The sequence below is a fragment of the Rhinolophus sinicus genome, chromosome 12 (genome assembly GCF_057876585.1).
Source record: "Rhinolophus sinicus isolate RSI-liver-muscle chromosome 12, RSI-T2T, whole genome shotgun sequence".
Lineage (NCBI taxonomy): Eukaryota > Metazoa > Chordata > Mammalia > Chiroptera > Rhinolophidae > Rhinolophus > Rhinolophus sinicus.
The window spans coordinates 42,228,521-42,248,397 of record NC_142512.1 but is presented as its reverse complement, the minus strand read 5'-3'; the positions used below and the strand labels follow the sequence as shown (position 1 = coordinate 42,248,397).

The window sequence follows — 19,877 nt, the reverse complement described above, 5'->3', positions numbered from 1 at the left end:
CAGACTCAGCAGTCTGCAAGGGGTCAGCCAGAAAGACCCATATTCTCTTCATCCCACCCACGTTTGCTGCCCACCATGCTGTGCCAGGCACTGGGAGAGGGGCAGGGGTTTGAGCGGAGCCAGTGGGCAGCGGTCCAATGGCAAACCAGCCACTTGACTTAGAGGCTGGCAAATTTTGAAAATGCTGGGCACCTCGTGTGTGCATTGAGGCCCAGTGTGGTATTGGTCTATCCTGGAAGGCCTTTGGGCTCTGTGGGTAAGAGGGCATCCTGACAGGTTTTGATATAGGGAAGGGGCACAGGGGGTGGGAGGTCACCTCGTTCTCATCTCAGCTTGAAGCAGGGCACGGCTTGGCTGAAGGCCCCATGCGGGACGTCCAGGCATCCTCTCCCCCTGGCCTTTAGCTTTCTGTCTAATCCAGAAGGTGGTCTAGGGATTGGCCTGAGGCTCCAGATGTTGAGGCCCTCGGGTTGGGGAAGCAAGAGAGGAAGCACCACTTGATGGGGCAGGTGTGCATCGCAGTGTGATCTACGAGAGAGAGAGAGAGAGAGAGAGAGAGAGAGAGAGAGAGAGAGAGAACATAACTATAATTTGGTTAAATGAATGCATGTTGTGAAAAACCATGCAGCTGTTAAAATGATGATGTAGATAAATATTTATTGATATGGAAAAATGTTCACAACATATTGTTGAGTGAAAAAAAGCAAATTACAAAGTAATTTGTACAGCGTGAGCCCACTTGTAAAAAATTGAATTTATATGTGTGGGGGAAAATCTGGTAGTGTTTATCTCCAGGTGGCAAAATTATGGTTAATTCCTTTTTTTTTTTTTTTTTTTTTTTTGCGTATCTGTAATTTCTAATTTTTCTACAACGAATGTGTAATAAAAAAGTAATGAAAGTGGGTCACACAATCACAACCAAGTCTTTCTCCCTGGTTGGTTCTCTGTGAAGATATCTTGAGATAGGTAAGGGCTGAGTTCTGGGATGAGTCTGAGGGTTGGATGGGGCTTAAAGATGGAGCAAGAAGCCTGGGCCTATGACAGGGGCCCAGGGAGGTGGCTGAAGGGGGTGAAGGTGGGGCCTCCATTTGCTGTTGCTGAAACACACCTGTGTCTCATGCATACACAGGTATAACTCATTCAGCATCACTGACAGGCACCTCTTACTCTTGTTCTATCTTTTCCCTCCAGGGCTGCTTGGCACTCACTTCAACTAGATTTCACTTACAAGAAGAGGAGGTTATACGCTATGACTTGCACGGCAAGCTGGAAGGCCAGCCACTCCTGGCCACAGAGAAGAGGATAAGGGTTTGTCCCAGTCTTGCTCTTCCTTTAAGAAGCCCTGTCCTTCCCCAGCTCCCAAACCCACAGCAGGATCAAAAGTCACTAGGCGCCCTCTCCTCAAGATTCTCCTTCCGATGTCACTGCTCTGGCTCTGGCTAGAGACTTAGGGACTCTTACCTCTTCTCTCTGCACTAAGAGTCACAGGGGAAACCTCAGCAGGCAGCTCATAACATGCCCAAATGAAAAGCATCTCTCCCAGAGTGGGGTAAGGGCATGGCCTGGGCTGGGGCTCAGGGGCTTGGGCTGGGTCTGAGAGCTGGGGAGGGGGTGAGCAGTCAGGCCTTGTCTGCAGAGCTGGAGACCTGGCAATGCTGGGCTGGCCACCCCCCAGGGCCTTCCCCAACTGCCCACTGAATGACTCACCTTGGCACAGATACAATGGCCAGGGGTGGGCACAGAGCCTGCTGCCAGCTGCGCCCCAGCCCCCCTCAGATGTTTTCCGAGAAGCTCTTTGAACAGGGGGCTTGGGCTGTACCCCGCCTAACAGCCTGGCATCCCCTGGGGGCTGCCCTTGCTGTGTGGCGCCCTCACTGGCGGTGGAGAACAAGGCTCCATTCAGCAAGTGTCCGGGGGAAAAGGATCAGAGGCCCAGGCATGGGCAGTGGGCAGAGTGAGGGCAGGGAGAAGAAGGCTGCCCGCTTCTCAGAGGTCCAAGGACATAGATGGGTGGGGGTCCGGGCAGGGTGCCCAGCCTGCAAGATGACAATAGAAGGGGTAGAGAGATTTGAAGGCCCAAGGGGCAACAGGGTCCAGGTTCCATGTTCTCAGTTTAGACCCAGTGGCTCCTGCGTTCCCAAACCCACCCATGCCAGAGGCCTTTCCCATCTTCTCAGCCTGATATGTGGGAACTCGAAGGAGATAAATCTCCAGTGAGAGTGAGGTGAGGGGTGGCCAGGGAAACAGGGTGTTGCAGGAACAAAGATGGGAATAGGGACAGCCAGCTCATTCATAACTGCTTTGTGGAGTTGTCAAGGCGCGGGCTCTGGGATGGGGTGCAGGGACACTGGGCGAGGGAGGGTGAGACTGAGGTGGGGGCTTAAGAGTGGCCCAGGGAGAGAATCAGAGAGTGCAGTGCCTGCTCCCTCTTGCCCTCTCAGGACCCCCAAGTTCCTTCCATCATCCCCCCTCTGCTAGACAGAGGACTCAATTGACCCTCCAAAGGCTGGTGTCCAATTCTAGCCAACAGTCTCAGAACTCCAGGGAGTGGGGAGAAAGCAAGAACGTGGGCTGCCTGTGTTCAGAGGGGAGGTCTCCAGCAATCTGTTGGAAACGGGGCTCAGCAGGAATCTGTAACGTACACTGTTCCTTGAGGGTATGGAACAGGTTTGTATTTGTCAAATTGCCAGCACCCAGCAGGCACTAGAAGGAGGAGTGCTGAGTGAGGGAAGGCCTGGGTTATAGGATCTAAGAGTTAGAAGGTCACCAGTCAACTGGTCCAGCCCTTTCTTGACCCACCTTCCTAGAGAGAGGGTCTCTTGCCCAGTGATCAGGCCCCAGGCCCAACATCTGGCCGCAGGCACTGCCCATCAGTACCTCTGTCTGTGCCCAGGGGGCCCTGCCTCTGGTGGGGTGAGGAGCTCTCCCCATGGCTGGGATGCAGCCCAGCCCCACCCCCTCAGGCTATGCCAGAGGGTGCTGCCAGGGGCAGTCTGAGCAGTGCCAGGCCATCCCACTCCTCCATAAAGCTCTCACATCCCAGGAGCCAGCAGAGCCAGACCAGGATGGAGAGGAGACGGGCCACCTCAACTGCGGCTGCGCGCCGCTCCTATATCTCCTCCTCAGAGATGGTGGTGAGAGGCCTGACTCCCAGTGGCCGCCACCTGAGTCCTGGAACCCGCCTCTCCCTGGCTCGGATGCCACCCCCACTCCCAGCCCGGGTCGACTTCTCCCTGGCCGGGGCACTCAACGCCGGCTTCAAGGAGACGCGGGCCAGTGAGCGGGCCGAGATGATGGAACTCAATGACCGCTTTGCCAGCTACATCGAGAAGGTGCGCTTCCTGGAGCAGCAGAACAAGGCGCTGGCTGCTGAGCTGAACCAGCTGCGAGCCAAGGAGCCCACCAAGCTGGCTGACATCTACCAGGCTGAGCTCCGGGAGCTGCGCCTGCGACTTGATCAACTCACCGCCAGCAACGCCCGGCTGGAGGCAGAGAGAGACAACCTGGCACAGGACCTGGGCACCCTGAGGCAGAAGTGAGGAGAGGGCCAGGGGAGAGGGGCCTCTGAGCAGGGAGGACTGAGCCCCTCAGAGGAAGTGCCTGCAGGCCTGCAGGGTCTGGGGAGGGAAGGGCCTCTGTCTCCCTGTTCCCTGGTTTCTGCTCCTCTGGGAGGGACTGGAAGAAGGCCCAGAGCCTCAGGGATCTTATTCCCAAAGACCTTCAGCACCTCCACACTGGGGAGCCCTGTGCAGTAGTCAGGGACCCCAGCAGGCAGGCAGGGCCTGTGCCTTTCATTCACTGGGGGGCATTGTGACTGTGGGCGGGGAACTCACCGATTCTGAGATTCTGAGCCTGCGTCTGTCTAAAGGAGGAATTGGAAGGGAAGGTTGGTTTGCACCGGGAGGACGGAGCTCTGGGGTAGAGGGAGTGAGGGAAAGAGCAGGCAGGCCTGGCTTCAGAACACAGGTGACTGCCTGTCACCAGCTCGTGATCCGAGTCAAGGCACTCAGCATGCACAGCCGTGAAGCGGAGATCTTAATAAAATCCATTTCCAAAGGCCAGAGGAAACCCCAGGGGCTTGGTGCTCTGCTGAGCTGGCCCAGCATGCACTTGTGCCCTCGAGTGCAGGAGGACGTGTGTGTTTGTGCATGCAGCAGGGAGTGCACGTTGGTGGAAGCGCCTGTGTGAGCAGGAGCAGGTGCAGCAACCCTGATAAGGCCCCTTAGTAATGAGTTGAAACAAAGGCCCTTCTCTGCTCACTCTTCTGGCCAAGGCTCTGTGTAAGACCCCTCTGCCCCTCACTCCTCCTGCCACTCCACTCGTCATGGGGGTCTGTCTGGCAGCCACACCCAGGGGCAGGGGTCCAAGAGTCCTCAGAAGAGCCTTGACCCAGGAATGTGTCCCCCTACCCCAGGATCCAGGATGAAACCAACCTGAGGCTGGAGGCTGAGAACAACCTAGCTGCCTATCGACAGGTCAGGAGGGTGGAGGGGTGGGGCACAGGAGGGGGGAAAGGGTTCATGGCAGCCCACCCACACACAGCCCCAATCCCAACCCCCCCGAGCAAAGTGCTGCTTTTCCAGCTCCAGAAAGGGGGATCAGACAAAGCTAGAGAGTGGGGAAGAGTCTGGAGTCACAGCAGCCCTTTGTCTCCTCCCTACTCCAGGAAGCAGATGAAGCCACCCTGGCCCGCCTGGACCTGGAGAGAAAGATTGAGTCTCTGGAGGAGGAAATCCAGTTCTTGAGGAAGATTCATGAGGAGGTAATGCTGGAGCAGAGGGACGAAAGGACAACACAGGGATGAAACAGAGAGAGGAGAGAGAGAGAGAAAGAGAGAGAGAGAGAGAGAGAGAGAGAGAGAGAGAGAGAGAGGGACTCAGAGAGACTCAGAGACAGAGAGAAGGAAACAGACTGACAGAGAGAAAGAGAGAGATTTAATACAGGAAGAGAAAGAGATGCACAGAGAGACTGAGGGAGACAGATAGAGACAGACATGAGAACATCAACAGCCCCTGGTAAAATGCACACAGACACGTACTCCACTTACTGAGAATTACAAGGGCCTGTTGCCTCATTTTTCCTTCACTACAGCTTTGTGAGATAGGAAACCTTCCAGTATTACCTTTTTCACAGAGAAGGACACTGAAGCTCAGAGGTTAAAAAACTTGCTAAGGTCACACAGGCCATCTCTCTGACTCCACTCCCTCTGCCATCTCTCTCCATTTAAGTGAGAACCATTCATAACAAAAAAAGATCCCTCTGAGCTCTGACCTCAGATCATAGATTCAGCATCCATGACCCTATGGGCCCTGGGAACCCATAGGCACACCTACTCCCCACAGGGACTCAGTCACTGTCCCATGAGGACCCAGGCACACTTTCAGTGCTCCTGCCTGTCCAGGCCTAGGAGGAGGACAGTGAGGCCCCCAAACTAGCCCATGCCTCCCCTAACCTGGGCTAGTCTCCCCATGCACTGGGACTGTCCCATTTCCCTTAGCCAAAGTCTGAGTCCGAGGGGCTGGCAGAAGAGGACCTGCTGCTGTGGGGAAACCCCAGTTGCAGCCTGGGCCCCTGAGCCCTGCTGTCCCTTCTCTTACCCGCGCCAGGAGGTGCGGGAGCTCCAGGAGCAGCTGGCTCGGCAGCAGGTCCACGTGGAGCTGGATGTGGCCAAGCCGGACCTCACAGCAGCCCTGAGAGAGATCCGCACACAGTATGAGGCAGTGGCATCCAGCAACATGCACGAGGCAGAGGAGTGGTACCGGTCCAAGGTAACCCTGACTGCCGGACAGCCAGCCTCCTCCAGGCAGCCCTCCTGGCTCCATGCAAGAGAATTGGGGAAGGAGGGTAGAGGAAGCTGGGAGAGGATCCTCTCTGGTGACTGACCTTCACCAGAGAAGTGAGGTGACTTGCCCAGGGTCACATAGGTACCATTAAGTACTTATTATTATTGCTACTATATTTCATCATAATAAATAGGAGTAATATTTGTTACTATAACTAGTTGCTACTAAACACTGTTGTATGCCAGGCCCTCTGCTTTGAATGGATTATCTTACTATGTAGTAGGGACTGTTCTTTGACAGATGAGAGAACTGAAGTCCAGAAAGGTTAACTAATTTGCCCAAAGTCACACAGCTTCTAAGGGTTAAAACTAGATTTCCAACCCCCGCCATTTCACTTGGGAGCCTGCATTCTTGATGCCTCCGCCATCTGTGTCCTGGGTTGTTGACCATCTACTGCATGCCAGACACTGCCCAGGCTACAGAGGAATGTCTGAGCAGGGAAATGTACTGTACACCATATATGGTGTCTGTAGAGAACACTGCAGGGCAGAGTCTATGTGCAATGTGGGGACCAGGGAAGGTACCATAGAAGGGAGGGCATTTGGCCTAAGCAGGGCTGGCAGGTTATGGACATGAAGAGAAGAGGAAAGGGGCATTCTGAGTGCAGGACGGAGCCTGTGTAGAGGCCTGGAGGCAGAAAAGCACAAGAGGTGGGGGCCCAGAGATGGTCGCCCAGGGCACCAAGCTGAGCAGTGTGAGTGGCAGAGGCCAGTGATGGTTCTGAGCAGACTGAGGCCGATGGGAGCCATGAGGAATTCACTGCAAGCTGGGGGAGGGAGGGCTATTAGCACCCAGGTATCTGCTCATCAGAATCCACTGTCTGCGGTGGGGGAGGACAGAGTTCAGTCTCTAGATGGAGCTGCCAGTGCAGATTTTGGATTCTGTGGCAAACACTGTTCATTCACTCATTCCCTAACCATGCACTGTGCTCCGGGCTGGAGATGGCTTCTGTGTCCCCTGTCCATGGGTCACATCTGCTGGGAATAATCTCACCCAAGACCAATGACCTGGGGTGACCTGGACAATGTTGGGGTCCTGCCCACCTCCCTGATTTCCCAGAGACCATGCTTCCCACGGGCCGGGCCCACACAGCAGCCCATGTGCGGTTGCAGCCTGCGCCTTGCATAGGACCCTTTCCCCATCTAGTTTGCAGACCTGACAGACGCCGCTGCCCGCAACGCCGAGCTGCTCCGCCAGGCCAAGCACGAGGCGAACGACTACCGGCGCCAGCTGCAGGCCTTGACCTGCGACCTGGAGTCCTTGCGTGGCACGGTGAGCGCGGGCAGGGCCAGAGGTGGGTGGACAAGAGCAGTGAGTTGAGACTGGGCAGCCGAGACTGGGGAGCCGAGGAAGGGCCCTGCCACCCTAGGGGATGCTGGGGACCAGGACAGGGGTGGGGCCCTCGAAGCCCTCCGGAGTGGGTCCGGTCCCAGGGCTAGGCGGCATGACGAGGCCTCGAGGGACCGGCTGGCACCACCCCACAGAACGAGTCCCTGGAGAGGCAGATGAGGGAGCAGGAGGAACGCCATGCTCGGGAGGCAGCCAGTTACCAGGAGGCGCTGGCCCGGCTGGAGGAGGAGGGGCAAAGCCTCAAGGACGAGATGGCCCGCCACCTGCAGGAGTATCAGGACCTGCTCAACATCAAGCTGGCCCTGGACATTGAGATTGCCACCTACAGGAAGCTGCTGGAGGGCGAGGAGAACCGGTGAGCCCTGATCACAGCCCTAGGGAATCCGCCCTGCTGTCCTTCTCGCTTCAGGGACGGTCTTCTTCAGCCTCGTGTCCAGCCCCCCTCCTACCCCAGTACCCAGCACAGTGCTGGCCTAACACCCAGTAGGTATTCAATAAATACTTGATGAATGAATGAATGGATTCAATTCAACCAACACTGATTAGGTCCTAGGACAAGGACTTGGGTCACCCCCTAAACTAAAAGGCTCCCCCCACCCCCACACCCTCCAAACAAAGATTGGACTGCATTTCCCCTGACCGATCTTTTCTGCTTCTTCGGAACTCTTTGCCACTCTTCCCTCCCTTCTGCCGTCCTCCAAGCCCCCACTCTCCATCAAATGGAGCTGTTCACAGATGACAGCCAAGCCCCTTGCAGACTCTTGGAGCTCCAGGGAGCATGATGGCTGCTGGGGAAAGCTAAGAAATGCAGCTGTCATGATAACCCTGGACCAGGACCTGGCCCGGGATGTCCTTAGGCCGCCCGGTCACTCCTCTCCTTCTGCTGTCTTTCAGCATCACCATTCCTGTGCAGACCTTCTCCAACTTGCAGATCCGAGGTCAGTAAAGCAGGGCCATGTGGCCAGAGTGTTGGATTCCTGCCTCCTCCCCCAGGCCCATGGGCTGCAGCTCTGGCCTGGGGCTAAGGACCTGGGCAAAGGGGTCCAGGGCTCTCCTTGAGGGCTTTCATGGTTGACCGCAGAACTTCCAGCCAGAAAACATCACCCCAGGGCATTCCGTGTGGGGCTTGCAGCCTCTCTTTGTCCTGCTCTGCTCTGTGTCCCGCCCTCCCATCCCTGCACCCCGTTCCACCACAGACCTGGGTAAGGGTCTCAACTTCTGTCCTGTCCACAGATCCCTGAGCAAGCTCTGCCCATCTGAGTGTTTTATGTTTTTGTTTTTGTTTTCAAATTGCTTGTCACTACAGGGGGCAAAGGCACCAACGAAGGGGAAGGCAACAAGGTCACAAGATATCTCAAAAGCCTCACAGTACAAGTTATACCCATTCAGGCTCAGCACATTGTAAATGGAGCCCCGCCGGTTCTTGGTTAGCTGCCTGCCTCAGAGATGGTGCTTTTCTCGCTTGGCAGGGAGGAAGCCTCCCCAAGCCCGTTTCCCCATCTTCTTGGGCTCCCTCCTCCCAGGTTTTCCGACAGGGCTGTGTCATCTTCCCAGAAGCCTTAGTGCCCAGCCCAGGCCCTGGCACAAGGCAAATGTAGGTTAAACTAGCAGGGGTGGCCAGTGTTCAAGGTGATATGCCCTTCGGTGCTCAGATGAGACGCTCTGGGGCTTCTGAGCCAATGCCAGCCTCTGCCTCACCTCTTTGCCATCGCTGGGAGGACCCTAGGGTCTCCCTCTGCCGCGTGGCCAGGCTCTCTGCTCGATTCGTCTGGCCCTGAGGCTCCCTTGCTCAGCTCGGTGCTGATTCAGCCCAGAGGATTATTTCCCCCTGGATTGCACTCTTGTAGTGAATAAAGTTTTATGTTCCCTGCTCTTAATTTTAAACATTGGTGAGTGTGATATGTTATAGTTTTCTCTCTGAGGGAGAGAAAAACTAAATTACTTCTTACTTGTAGGTGGCCTTCAAATGATTCTCAGCTATGGAAAAATCTTCTAAGCTAGAAATTTAGGAACGCTAGATATGTATGTCCCAGGGCTTAGTTCAGCACCGGGCTAGCCAGGTGGACCAGCCAGAGGTAGCACTGCCAGTAAGGGGTCATTAGGGCCCAGAGAAGTGGCAGAAAGAAGTAGGAAAAGGGAAGGGGGACAGGAAAGGGACCTACATGTATTGAGCACTAATGTGTCAGTCACTTAACATACATTATTTCAGTTAACTGACTCCTCACTCCCACCTAGAGAAGTGGGCACCATCATCCCCTTTAGCAGATGAGGAAACTGAGGCCGGGAGAAGTAAATTAACTTGCCCGCAGTTGTGCAGCTGGTTAGTGGCCGAGCTGGGACTTGAGCTCTGGTCTGCCTGATTTCAAAGCCCATGTGCTCCTTCCTCTGCTCAGTGCTGGGTTGTCAGAAAGCCAGGTACCGGGAGAGGGCTTACACAGGGGCTGAAATGCAGCCAGGCCCAGGAGAGCGAGCAGGGCAGTGGACAGAGCAGCTAGGACTTGCCCAACACAGTGGGGACTTGGGGAGGTGGTTGCCAGCCCCTTTGGAAGAGCCTAGGCCCTCCCTGCCTGGTTGGGTACTTTCGTACTCATGATTGGGGTGGAACAGGAAGCCTGGGCGGGAGAGGATGTGCAGTGCCTTGAGAGCCTACAGGAGGCCGCCTCTCTTCTCACACCCACAGAAACTAGCCTGGACACCAAGTCTGTGTCAGAAGGCCACCTCAAGAGAAACATCGTGGTGAAGAGCGTGGAGACGCGAGATGGAGAGGTGAGGAGGGCAGACCTGACATTCCGGCCCCGTCAGGCGCTGGCTGCCTCTAGGAATCCTGGAGGCCAGGCTCTGGAAGAAAGCCTAGACTGGCACATAGAGTGTTCTTGATAACTCACAAGAGCTCCCCAGGGAAGGAACCTGGACACAATTCAATGCTCCAGCCCCTCCACTGGGAGTTCTAAGGGGAACCTGGGCGCCTAGGCCACTGGAGGAGGTCCTGACTCAGGCATTCTCCCTTTCTCACCCTGACTCAGGGGCCCCCCGTGCCAGGCCTGGGAGGGAGAAAGAAAATTAAAGTTAGTTTTCACTCCCAACTTTGTTTCCAGCTTGGTTCAAGAAACCTGCCAGAGGAATGGGAAAGGGGAATTTGGCATAACCCCTCCCCCCGCCCCCCGCCCCATCACACCAGCAACAGTACTGGCTAACCTTACATCATCAGCTCACCATGGGCCTGGCATGGGCTGTGATTTTACAGGTGTGGTCTCATTTCCCCCTCGGACTGCTGCCTGAGGGAGCTGTGGTTACTCTCATAGAAAAGAAAGACCCAGGAAGGCTGGGGACCTGCCCAAGGTCACAGAGCCTAGCAGTGATGGACCTGGGGTCTGTGTGAACTCCTAATCGTGGCGCTGTGCACCTTCTCTGTCCCCTACAGGTCATTAAGGAGTCCAAGCAGGAGCGCAAGGACGTGGTGTGAGGGGGGACCCACTTCGTGGCCCCTGCCCCACAGCAGGAAGGGCCTGCAGCAGGAAACAGGATAGGTGCCCCTCGTCTGATAGCTCATTTCCCCATCCCCGTTTCTATGCCAGCTTGCTGCCCTAGGTTCCATTAGCATTAGGCCTGCCAGACAGCACCCACCCTACTCCCAGCGACTTCAACTAACAGGGCACTTGCCCCAAAAGGGGCAGCCTAGAGCGTCATGGCCAGCAGCTTGAGTTAGAATTGGGAGGAAGGAGAGAAGTTGGGCAGGGCCTGGGACCTAATAAATCACGCTGTGTAGCCTAATCCCTGTTGTCATGGCAACTGTTGCCTGAGTTAGAGGTCTCTGAGTTATCTGGGAAATAGTAGGCTTTTGCGTTTCCTCAGGCTGCTGGAGGAAAACGGATCTGAGACAGGAAGGGAAAGTCCCTGCAGGCAAAGGAGCCCTGACCAGCGGCTCATTCTTCTAGATGGACCCTGGCCAGTCTGAGAGTAGGCGGGGATGTCCTGCTACCGGAGTTGTCAGCAGCCAGAATTCCTGGCCTGTGCAGATTCCAGAGGGGCCTCTGAGTGATAATTCAAGGGTCTCAGCCCCACTGAGCTGCCACGTGGGCATGCTGTGGGCAAGTGGGGGCTCGATTCCCAGCACTTAGGGGATCTTAGTGTAAGTGGAGAGGGAAATGGTGCTGGGAGGGAGTAGAGGGGCTGCCTGGCCCCTAGGTGTCAGTACAGAGAGGTCAAGCCAAGGAGGACCCCCCCACCCCACCCCATATACGCTGGTGGGGGGCAGGCAGAGATGGTGGAGGAGGCAGTAGGACGATGCTATGTATCAGATCTGGGGGTGTGGATGACCAGTGACACTTGGCCTCTGGGTCATGGGATTCAAAGAAGTGACTCATCCTTTGAAGATACTGAAACAGGAGAGAAAGCGGCTGCTGTCCACAGGGGTAGTGCACACTTTGCCCCAGTTCTCAAGGCTCCTTCCTCGCTGTATAATTCCTGTCCACTCAGGCCTCCAAGCCCACGCAGCTGCTGCCTCTCGACTCCAGCAAATACTGGTGGGTGAAGCCACCACGATATATCTGACCCTTTCTTCCCCACCGTGACCTGCTGTTTTTCCCTAAGCCAAGGGCCCCTATTACTCAAATACAAAATGTATCCCAGTATTTTAGGTAGCACCCCATTTTATAGTTTGGGAAATTGAGGCATAAGCAGAGTGAAGACTTTGGTTTGCATCGCTGAAGCCTGGAGGCGTTCACCCAGAGCATCTGCTTTGCTTTCCATGGGAAGACTGGGGGTGGGAGGGGAGGTACAGATTATCTGTGCCCAGAAATGGGGCTGAAAGGACCCACTCCAGGGTCCCCCTCTCCCCTCTAAATCCAAAGGGAGGGAGACTTTCCAAGACTTGGTGCCCTTTCGGCGACTCCCTCCTGCCACCCACAGCTGCTAATTTTCGGGGTACCACTGCTGCCTTTAGTCACTGAGGTAAATAAAGCCAACTGCTGTGGCTTCCCCCAGAGTGGACTCTATCTGTTCAGGAGAGGCTGGGGCTGGGGGGAGGGGGCAGCAAGTAGCCTTGGACAAGACCCAACTTGCTTCTTATCACTGATCATGTCCGGAGCCCAAACTCCCACAGCAGCAGCCACGTGACAAATCCCACCTCCAGCCCTGCTCTGCCACAGCAGCCCCCCAACCCACCCCACCGCAGCCTTTGCTCCAGCCCCTCTTCTAACGCCCCCAGCCTGGATGCAGTCTCTCAGGAAAGCCCTGAATCTGACCTCTACTTTCCTCACCCATTTCCCCTGTTCTACTCTTTCCCTTTGTTCCCAAACCCACCATTTCTACTGGCCAGTCCCAGGACAAGGCTGGGGAGGAAGGCAGAAGGGACACATATGAACTCCACCCCATTTTATTCTTTCTTCGTTTCCCTGCTACCCCCAATTCAACCAGCACCCACTTGGCAATACTCGAAGGTAAGAAAATAAAGCACACCTCAAACACTGTTCAAACACCAAAGAGGCCATTTGATAAAAATTAGGTTCCCTTCTTGCTTCTCTGATCTTATGTGAAGTCAGAAGATGTGTCTCCCTCCATTCTGGCCTCAGTCCCCCACCTCCCACCTGCCTCAGGCTTCCCCACTTCCCAGGTCACGTCCCGGATATGCCCATGAAAATGGGGAACAGGTTGTAACTAACGAATCAATCCACACCCTCTTACCACACGTCCCAGTCCAGAATGCCCAGCCAGAGGCATCTGGTATCATTGAACAAACACATTTGAGCTCAATTGGTCTTCAGAGCTGGGGAAGAGAGAGCCTAGGGGGAGAAGTTGGGACAACAGCGAAATAAGTAACAGCAGCAACGACAGAGGTGAATGGTGACAAAGATGGCCGTGATGAGCAGGTACCCTAGCAGGGTGAGCTCCACGGCAGAGCGAGTCTCGGGGTCTGAGAATGAGACCTTGTAGCGCCCTCGAGATGTCACACCCAGTCGGAACCCAGCGACCCGCACCCCCTGCCGCCAGCAATAGTAGATGCCGCGGTCCTCTAGCTGGGTGAAGCGGATGTGGAGATGGTTGCCATGGTCGATGAAAACCCTCATGGACCTGTTGATGCCCGTCAGGTACTGTGTGCGGTAGAGGTACTGGCGGTCCTTGTCCCAGGCCACGGCGTGCTCTGGCCGGGCCCCGGGGCAGGAGATGATGAGTCCATGGCCCAGCCTCTGCTGGTGGAACTGAATGGGCACCTGGGGCACCCAGGGCCGGCTGCCCACTTTGGATATGTAATTGAAGATGGCCATCACACCCTGCCGGGTCGTCTTTGTCTTTCTGCAGGGCACCATGCAGCTCTGAACCAGCAGCTCGGGTGGGTGGTCCCTGGCCTTGGCCCGAAGCTTTCTTGGCACAGCCTGTGACCCACAGGACACCACGTCCGGCAGTGTCTTGCGGTAGCGTGGGGAGAGGTCTGAGCTCTGCAGGTAGCAGAGGCCAATGCGCCACTGCTCCCCACGCACCCCACAACGGTCACAGGGGGTCCACTCCCAGAAGGTGGTGAAGACGTGGAGGCTCCCATAGTAGTCGTCGGCAAAGGGCTCCTGGCCCTGGTCCTTGAAGGTGGCCACCATTCCCTCACTGCTCTGGATGTCCACATCGTAGGCGTAGAAGTAGTCCCCCTTGCGGGTGCCACAGAAATACAAGCCTGAGTCCTCAGGCTGGGCCCTGAAAACCAATAGGCTGAACATGCGAATGCTGAAGCGGGCCAGCATGTCACTGCCCACCCGGACCTGGGCCGCCTCGGTCAGCACGCGCCCGTCAAAATCCGTCAGCACTTTGGTGTGGCTGCTCCCGAGATGCTTTTGATAGTACCAGACAACCGCAGACACCTCCTCGGGCTTGCAGTGGCAGGGTAGCTCGACGCTCATGTCGGCCAGGTAGGCTGCATTGTCGAACATCAGGAAAGCGGGGCAAGGGGTCCTCTGAAAAATATTCTCCTTCTCCACGATTTCAAAGGCCTGGAGACTCCCCCACGCCCACAGGAGCACAGTGGTGTGGGCCAGGTTCATGTGTGCAGGAGGGAGGGGTCAGAGGGGGTAGGGCAAAACCAAGGCACTCAAGTCGTATGGGGGCTTCTAGAAATGACTGCCAGAGGAGGCATCTATATTAAGAAAAGATTCAGCCACCAAGAAAAGCAACCATCTGCAGGGGAAGTGGCCAAAGGCAAGGCAACTGATTCCCAGCTGATGTACAAGATGCCCTTCTAATGTGACAGATGCGATCTCAAGGGAAAACCATTCTAGAACCTGGCCTTCTCTCTCCTTTCTAGAACACTGACACTCACCCAAGAATGGGTCAGGAGAAACTGGAATGAGAAGCAGGGCCCAGGGGCTAGACGGAAATCTCTGCCTCCCTGCTCCAGGACCTGCCCTCCCTGCCTGGTGGGAAGGTTTTCCCTTTGGGTAATCCCAGAGTCAAAGGAAACCCACCCACCTGCCCATCTGGCCATCTGAAGAAGCCTGGGAGGCTGGCCAGACCTAAATTGATGGCTTGGGGTTTTTCCAGGCCCAACCTGCACAGGAACTCAGCCCCTGGGAAAAAATACTGCACCTCAGATGAGATAGCATTTGACTGTGACCATTTGTCGATTTAAATGTCCATTCATTGGTTTTAGGTTATAAACAGTCTTGTTAAGAGCTATGGAGGTCAGTATTTCTTTATCATGGAAGATTAATGATTTTGGTTTTTCATTTTTTGGGTGGAGGCTGTAACTGGTGTGGCCAGCACTTGTTTGGGCACATGCCCATCTCTCAGGGCTATGGGCCACGGGCTTGGCAGACTCTAAGGGTAGGAAGCAAAGCTCTTTTAATTTCTTGGGCCCTTGACCATCTTGTGGACTTACACAGTTCAGAGTATCAAGCCACCAAGGGGCTACAGAAGAGGGAAAGATTGAATCCCGGCTTTTACTTTGAAAATTCCAAGTTGAAAAGGGAATTAGGTGTGGGCTTCTTACTACAGTCCCACAGAGCCCCAAGACAACAATCAAATAATGCCTCCAGCGACCACTGGGACCTCTGAAGGTAACTGGTCCTATCAATCCACCTGGTACAGCCCTAGCAGCTCTTGCAGGAGCCTCTCCTCCTCCTGGAGCCCCCCAGGCTGCTCCAGACCCCGCTCCTCCGGGCTGAGCCCCTCCTTCACGGGCCTGGGGGCGCCCATGGCTTGCAGCTTTTGAAACAAGCCTCTGCAGCTCTGTCTCTCCACCTGGCTCATCAGGCTCAGGTTCAAGGTGAAACGCCCGGTACCGGCCAGGCTGTGCAGGATCCCTAGCACCAATGAGCGGTCAGCCAGCCTCACATGATCAGCCAGCACCACCAGCAGCTCCCCTAGAAGTCCAAACCCCACATCTGTCTGGAAGAGGCGTCCCAGCTTGGGACCCCCGAGCTGTAGCAGGGCCTGGTAGCGCTCTGGCCCACTCCGCAAGTGTCGCCGCCAATCACGGTAGAACTCTGCTGAGGTCTCAGGCTGCAGGAGTGTTTTCTCCTAGGTCACAAAAGAAGGAAAGGGAATTTAGAGCTCTTCCAGCTGTTCTGCGACAGTAAGAGTGAGGGAAGCCTGTGGATTTTCACCTGCACTCTGGTACTGCTCTCTGAGCACCGGGAAGGCTGTGGTCGCTGGGGGACTCATTCTCAGATGAGGGAAACTAGCGGTGGAACAGGGAGAGAGGGTCCCAAAGAACCCAGGCCATGATTTGAGATTCTTAGTTGTACCAGGATTTTCTTACCGATGAATGTGAGAGTAAGTCAGGGTTTACTCTGAGCAGGGCCGAGGGGATGACTGAAAACCTCAAGGTGAGTGTTAAGGATCTGAGAGGCTGGGTCGCCCTCCCAACACTGCCACAGGATCATTATACTATACACCATATAACCTGGAGCAACCCAAATCTGATCTGTGCATGCAAGTCAAAGGACTGCCCGGAGGGGACCGGCCTGGCCTGGCCACCTTCCTGACTTTTCTGCCCAATGCAGGTCAACCCCACCATCTGCTGGGTGCTTTTCTTTCTGGGATTGGAGGCAGAAACCTGCCTCTGTTGGTTTAACATGAGAAATAAGGAAAAGGTACGTGTTGTAAGATGATAGAACTGGAGGTTTAGGGCAGAGAATTCTGCTGGGCCTCACCTACCTGAGAGATGTCAGTGGTTTCATCCAGGGAGGTCCTTCCCTGAGTAGTGTGACAGTTCCAAGGCACGGTCCTCTTTCCTCCTATCTTATCCTTCCGTTCTAGTGGCTTCAGATGTGATGCAAGGACAATACCCCTGTGGACAAAGGACAGAGATTAGGGGATGGACCTAATGGTGTCTGTGGGTGTGAGGTGGCTGGACTTTGCATGATATCGGCTGAATCTGTTGGCAGGCCAGTATGTTAATAACAACAGCAGCAACAATAGCTGACAGCTTTTAAGCACTTCCCACGTGCCAAACATCATGCTCAAAAATCTTAACATATAATAACTCATTTAATCATAATAATGGTTACTCTCTTTTACAGATGAGGCATAAAGGCGCAGAGAGGTTAAATAACTTGCACAAGATCACACAGGTAGCAGAGGGTAGAGCCAGGACTGAGCTCAGAATTGTCTGACACCAAAGTACGTGCCCTTATCCACTAAAGTTCACCATAACAGGAGGGTCTGAAAAATGGCATTAAGCCAACCTGAATTCTTCATAGGAAGCCACCCTCTGTTCCACTGCCCGTAACTTGGCAGCATTCTCCCGTGTGTACTTCTCATCGGCAGTGAGCGCAGCCTGCAGCTCTTTTTCCAAAGCCTTGAAGTCGATGATGTCATTCCTTTCCATGGCCTGTGCCTGGGAAGGCAAAGGGAATGCACATCAATGGAGGATCAATAACAGGGGGAAGAGTGTGCATCTGGATTCTTTGCCAGGCCACAAAATGACCAAAAACCACTCTGGATATCTTGTCACTTACGTTGGGGGGTGTTACAAAAATCTGATTCTCTAGTGAGCGGAGCTGACTTACACAGTGAGAACTTAAGACGTGTTGTCACTCAAAATAGAATAGAGTCCTGACTTTCAATTTGGAGCCCAATGTTAATTTTGTCCTCTGCCTCTAAAAATATTTTATTATTGGTGCTTCAGCTGAGGAAGCATTTGGATCTCAAAATTCAGTCCCTTCACTCTTCCACATGGTCTCACTCTATAGCAATTACGAAAGAAGACCTCGCACAAAAGCAGAACTATTGTTAGCTACTCTTGAGCCCAGGGATAAAATTTCATCCATAATTAAATGTCTTTAATGGGGAAGGATATTTTTCACCCAAGCCAGATGCAAGGACTGAGCAGGAAAACAAGTAGAAGTGGCAGGGGAAGGGGCTGAATGATCCCTGTCCCCAAATCTTTCTATCCAGCCCAGGGCTGGATCACAGGACCCTAGATATTTGGGCGACCTCTTTAGTTCTATCACTGTACTTCTGCAGTCTCCGCGTATCTGAGGCTGATTGATCCGTTCTATAGGGAGATCACCTAAATGGGTTCTAGTCTTTGCTCTGGCGTTTGCTTGCTGTGAGACCCCTTTGAACCTCAGACTCCTGGTGCATTGAGCTAGATTTTGTGGTGGAGTCATCAAGAGCCTTAGGACAAGGAGCCGGGAGGTCTTCAACCAACCCCACACTCCTCCCCTTGCACCTCAACGTGGGTAAGCTGAACACCAAGAAGGGGGCTGGATGGCCGGGAACTGAACTCAAGTGTCCGGCTCCTGTCCACTTCTGAGCCCTACCAGGTCATTGAATAAATAGAACAACTAAGCCTACCGCCCCTCTGACCTTCACCCCAGCAGCCCTGGCTTTGGTTCCCTTGCTTTCTTTGGGGATCCCCAGATACGCCGGGAACACGGTAGCTTAGCCTACCATACGCAGCAGCTGCGGTTGCCCAGCAACTGCTCCAACAGTCTGCCCACGTGATCGACCTGAAGGCCCCCGTTCAGGACGGTCCCGAGGCGCCTGATCAGATTCAAGCCTCCTCAAGCCTCATTCAATTTGGAAAAGCTCACGCCTTGGTTTGAGGATCCACAAGTCCCCCTTGCCAGTTCCTGTGTCCGCGGTCGGCCTTCCTCCGAGCTGGTCCTCAGGCAGAGGGCTGTCCTCCGCGGCAGAAACGCGACCGCGGCGGCCTCGGGGTCCTTCCGGACCGCGGGCTCAGGCGGTGCGGCCGTGTGAGGCGGAAGCGCGGTCTCCAGCGGCCTACCGGGAGCCGTGGGCTGAGCAGGCGGGAGGTGAGCTGGCGTGGGTCAGCGGCGTGGGGAGGTTGCCCCGGGTGGCATGGGAAATTAAATAATGTCAGATCTGGAGGAGGTGTTATATGCTATCTGCCCCTTTCACTTTACAGATCGGTAAATTGAGGCGTGGAGCGGGAAAGGGAATGAAAGACACCTTCTCCCCAACACACACACACACTCAGATCCCGGGGTTCCCTCGGTGTAGTCCATCCGTAAAATCCCTAACCTGGGCAGGGGTCGTTCTCACTGTTCAGCCCCCCTCTTTCACTCCCGCTTCCATCCGTGCCTTCTTCACTCCTTTGCCCAGCTCCCTCCGTCCTTATTCTGTATTCCTTTGAGAGCCTGCATTGTAGCGGGAAGCTGCCGTGAAGTTTGGTACCGCAAAGTTTTGTGCACCTGTGGGCAAGTCAGCTATCTTCTCTGTGCTTTGCTGGAGTCATTCATTCACTCAACAAATATTGAGGCCCTGTTTTGTGCCAGACACCGTTCTAAGTGAAGGGGGGGGGGGAACAGTCCTCACTTAAATTGTAGTTGGAGAGATGACGTTAAACACGTGACTAGCTATATCTCAGGTAGTGATAAATGTTAATAATAATAAAACAGTAAAGGTGGGAGTTGGAGAGTGTGTATGGGGGACTTTTGTAGAGTGGCAAGGGAAGGTTTCTCAGAGAAGGTGTCATTTTAGTAGAGATCTGAGTGACATGAAGGAACAAGGTATAAATATCCAAAGCAAGAGCGTTTAGGAAGAGTAAGAGCAAGTACAATGGCCCTGAAGCAGAGTGAGCTTGGTTTGTCCCTGGAACAGCCGTCTATAAAAATTTCTTCAGTCACTTCATGAATCTTGGGAGAATGAAATAAGCACAGATGTGACAGCTCTTTGGGAGTAAAAAGAATCTCTATGCACGTGGAAGTTTCCATAATAATTTACATTTAATTACTATGTTTCCCCGAAAATAAGACCTAGCCAGACCATCAGCTCTAATGCATCTTTTGGAGCAAAAATTAATATAAGACCTTATATTATGTATAAGACCTTATATATAAGACCTTATATTAGATAAGACCCGGTCTTATTTTACTATAAGTAAATAAGTATATAGTAAAATAAGAGTGGGTCTTATATTAATTTTGGCTCCAAAAAACGCATTAGAGCTGATGGTCCGGCTAGGTCTTATTTTCGGGGAAACACGGTACTAGTCCTTGGATCTCTTAATTCTCTATTTTATCTACAACCAGCACTCAACAGGTGGCATTGAGGGAGGTGGAGGAATTAACTTAGTGTAAGAAATAACAGTATCTCAAAATTAAACGTTGCATTCACTTAACATTTATTCCGTTCCTACTTCTGCAAGGTGCGTTGGCCAGTGGGCACACGGAACACGGGATTCCTGTGTTTAAGAATGGCCAAAAATAATGCTAACTAACATTTATTGAGCCT

At 54.1% G+C, this 19,877-nt stretch overlaps 4 protein-coding genes across 10 annotated transcripts in view; 2 read left to right on the top strand and 2 right to left on the bottom strand.

Annotated features, from left to right (window-relative positions):
- The first annotated feature begins 3,028 nt into the window (after positions 1-3,028).
- On the top strand, positions 3,029-12,167 carry GFAP (glial fibrillary acidic protein). 5 transcript variants are annotated; one of them, XM_019752312.3, is made up of 10 exons: positions 3,029-3,535; positions 4,415-4,475; positions 4,667-4,762; positions 5,607-5,768; positions 6,990-7,115; positions 7,463-7,548; positions 8,088-8,131; positions 8,500-8,619; positions 9,874-9,959; positions 10,615-12,167. In XM_019752312.3, exons 1-10 carry the CDS (start codon positions 3,066-3,068, stop codon positions 10,654-10,656), a joined length of 1,293 nt encoding a protein of 430 aa, XP_019607871.3. In that variant the 5' UTR covers positions 3,029-3,065; the 3' UTR covers positions 10,657-12,167. The 5 variants fall into 5 exon arrangements, with proteins under 5 accessions (XP_019607871.3, XP_019607869.3, XP_074176917.2 ...); XM_019752310.3 differs by having other exon boundaries at positions 3,032-3,535; positions 7,328-7,548; XM_074320816.2 differs by lacking the exon at positions 8,500-8,619 and having other exon boundaries at positions 3,032-3,535.
- Positions 12,168-12,831: 664 nt separating this feature from the next.
- Positions 12,832-14,366, bottom strand: FAM187A (family with sequence similarity 187 member A). Its single transcript, XM_019752194.3, has one exon. It carries the CDS (start codon positions 14,216-14,218, stop codon positions 12,974-12,976), a length of 1,245 nt encoding a protein of 414 aa, XP_019607753.3. The 5' UTR covers positions 14,219-14,366; the 3' UTR covers positions 12,832-12,973.
- Positions 14,367-14,892: 526 nt separating this feature from the next.
- DNAAF19 (dynein axonemal assembly factor 19) lies at positions 14,893-18,183 on the bottom strand. Of its 3 annotated transcripts, none has more exons than XM_019752196.3 (4): positions 17,988-18,088; positions 16,862-17,013; positions 16,332-16,464; positions 14,893-15,692 (listed from the first exon to the last, which is right to left on the bottom strand). In XM_019752196.3, exons 2-4 carry the CDS (start codon positions 17,002-17,004, stop codon positions 15,243-15,245), a joined length of 726 nt encoding a protein of 241 aa, XP_019607755.3. In that variant the 5' UTR covers positions 17,005-17,013; positions 17,988-18,088; the 3' UTR covers positions 14,893-15,242. The 3 variants fall into 3 exon arrangements, with proteins under 3 accessions (XP_019607755.3, XP_019607754.3, XP_019607756.3); XM_019752195.3 differs by having other exon boundaries at positions 15,104-15,692; positions 18,072-18,183; XM_019752197.3 differs by having other exon boundaries at positions 15,104-15,692; positions 17,976-18,088.
- Positions 18,184-18,296: 113 nt separating this feature from the next.
- EFTUD2 (elongation factor Tu GTP binding domain containing 2) overlaps positions 18,297-19,877 on the top strand; it is a 33,498-nt gene continuing 31,917 nt past the window's right edge. Inside the window, exon 1 of the mRNA XM_019752300.3 lies at positions 18,297-18,436. The gene's annotated coding sequence lies outside the window, so the exon portion shown is untranslated. The remainder of the gene's footprint in view (positions 18,437-19,877) is intronic.

Coding starts and splice junctions, on each gene's coding strand:
- GFAP (XM_019752310.3), top strand. CDS start 3,066: ATGGAGAGGAGACGGGCCACCTCAACTGCGGCTGCGCGCCGCTCCTAT. Junction 7,549..8,087: donor CTGGAGGGCGAGGAGAACCG/GTGAGCCCTGAT, acceptor GCTGTCTTTCAG/CATCACCATTCCTGTGCAGA. Junction 8,620..9,873: donor TGGAGCCCCGCCGGTTCTTG/GTTAGCTGCCTG, acceptor TCACACCCACAG/AAACTAGCCTGGACACCAAG.
- FAM187A (XM_019752194.3), bottom strand. CDS start 14,218: ATGAACCTGGCCCACACCACTGTGCTCCTGTGGGCGTGGGGGAGTCTC.
- DNAAF19 (XM_019752195.3), bottom strand. Junction 16,465..16,861: donor GCTTCCTATGAAGAATTCAG/GTTGGCTTAATG, acceptor CTTTGTCCACAG/GGGTATTGTCCTTGCATCAC. Junction 15,693..16,331: donor AAACCACTGACATCTCTCAG/GTAGGTGAGGCC, acceptor TTTGTGACCTAG/GAGAAAACACTCCTGCAGCC.